This window comes from Sinocyclocheilus anshuiensis, unplaced genomic scaffold, assembly GCF_001515605.1.
Source record: "Sinocyclocheilus anshuiensis isolate Anshui unplaced genomic scaffold, SAMN03320099.WGS_v1.1 scaffold961, whole genome shotgun sequence".
NCBI lineage: Eukaryota > Metazoa > Chordata > Actinopteri > Cypriniformes > Cyprinidae > Sinocyclocheilus > Sinocyclocheilus anshuiensis.
In genome coordinates, this window is record NW_015557049.1 from 1,211,439 (window position 1) to 1,213,180 (window position 1,742).

General features: G+C 35.8%; 1 protein-coding gene across 1 annotated transcript in view; it reads right to left on the reverse strand.

Annotated features, from left to right (window-relative positions):
• The window catches only part of LOC107676367 (cytoplasmic polyadenylation element-binding protein 3-like), a 34,490-nt gene that overhangs the window by 3,532 nt on the left and 29,216 nt on the right, over positions 1 to 1,742 (reverse strand). The window contains exons 9-10 of the mRNA XM_016470889.1: positions 1,346 to 1,474; positions 1,059 to 1,240 (exon numbers count right to left, since the gene is read on the reverse strand). Of these exons, the coding sequence (XP_016326375.1) occupies positions 1,059 to 1,240; positions 1,346 to 1,474 (311 nt within the window). The remainder of the gene's footprint in view (positions 1 to 1,058; positions 1,241 to 1,345; positions 1,475 to 1,742) is intronic.

The following is a 1,742-nucleotide window of genomic DNA, read 5'->3' on the forward strand; positions in this document are numbered from 1 at the left end:
CAAACAGAGCATCTAGTTTTAGTCCAGTGACCATCAGCTATTTACTTCTAAATAACATTCCCAAAACAGTCCAGTAAGTCCAGTGTGTACATATGTGCACAGGAATAGCATCGAGCTATAATTAACAAACGCCACGTCTGAGACTTCAAATGGTTGTCAGGCCTCCAGAAGCTCATGGTCATGTTGATTACACACAGTCTGCTCTGGGGTTTCCACAGGCTGTATTGTTGGCCGTATGGAAACAGCCTGCAGGAAAACCACGGTACAGTAACTGCCACTATGCAATCACATCTAGAATTACTGTTATAAAAGTACAGTATAAACCTCTTCTGGGACTCGTCTAGTCAATACAGCATTTATAGCATTCTGCAAATTTTTAAAATGGCCCGTGATTAAGCAGACTTCCAGTTTGTAAAGAGTCTGACACAACTGTTCTTCAGTGCATCTCATGCAAACTGTCTGGTAAACTCTGGCTGCGTTTCGAAAGGTCAAATGGCAAGTTCAAGTAGTTTCAAGTAAAATGTCACATTATAAAGTGTCGCCGATGGTATCGCTGTAGCTTAATGATTCATTTTATAAAGTTCAGTGCATTAGGAGCAGTGTTCTTTTAATATTATTGAGATACTATTATAGTGTTTAATCAATATTTTGAATTTGTTTTCATTGTAATTTTAGTTGAAGTTTTAGTAATTTTATTGTGTTTTTAATTTGTATTATTGTTTTTTTTAAATATCTATATAGTTTTTATTCATTTTTATTTCAGTTTTAGTTATTTTAGTACATGAACCTAAACGAAATGAAAATTAGAAATGTTGCTTTGGCAATTAGCTAAAAAAAATCAGTTAACAATAAAGAATAATACAAATTTTTTTTTTTACTTTATTTCAAGTAACGCAAATGTTTTATTTTGTATTTTTTAATGGTTTTAGTTTAATAACCCTGAAGGATTATTAAACGAATCCATCCCTGATGGATTCATGAAAAGCGAAAAGACGCTGTCTCTGCATTGTGTGTAATGACAGACATCTGAGAGTTCGTCCTTACATGAGCTCACTCACCCGTTTGTCAATGTCATTATGCTGCAGCTGGACGAATCGGGCACTGATGGCAGCGATGTAGCTCTGCTGAGTGGAGAAGGCCACTCGGCCCGCACCTTTAGGGTATTTGAGTTCTGGATCAGTGTCAATGCCGGCGTAACACACACCTCCATACAGTCTGTCCATGATCATAGCCAGCTCCACTAAACACACACAGAGGAGGATCACGGCATTATACAGAATATGATTACATTAATGACATATTTGGGAGGACAACAAAAGTCTGAGATACTGTATGAGAAATTCACCTGCTCGTAGAGGTCGTGGAACGCCTCCCACAAAAATGGTCTTGCGTGGGTCAAGAGGCTGAGAGCCATCCATCACGAAATCACTGTCACTCAGGTTCCACGGGCGAATCTGGACCTGAGAACGAAAGACTGCTCATCTCTAGAAGAAATTCAATGCAAGACGCTTGTTTTAAGACCTAGTAGGGACAAACTAGTTTTCTGTGAGAAGGTCAGGTGAATTTGTGCATCTCAAATCTACCCTGTAAATTGTATTAGCCTATTACACTAATTATTTATTTAAATATATTTTATGTAATTAATATACACAATTAACTAAAAATATATATAAAATGAATATACATAATTTAATTTTTTATTTAACTGTATATATATATATATATATATATATATATATATA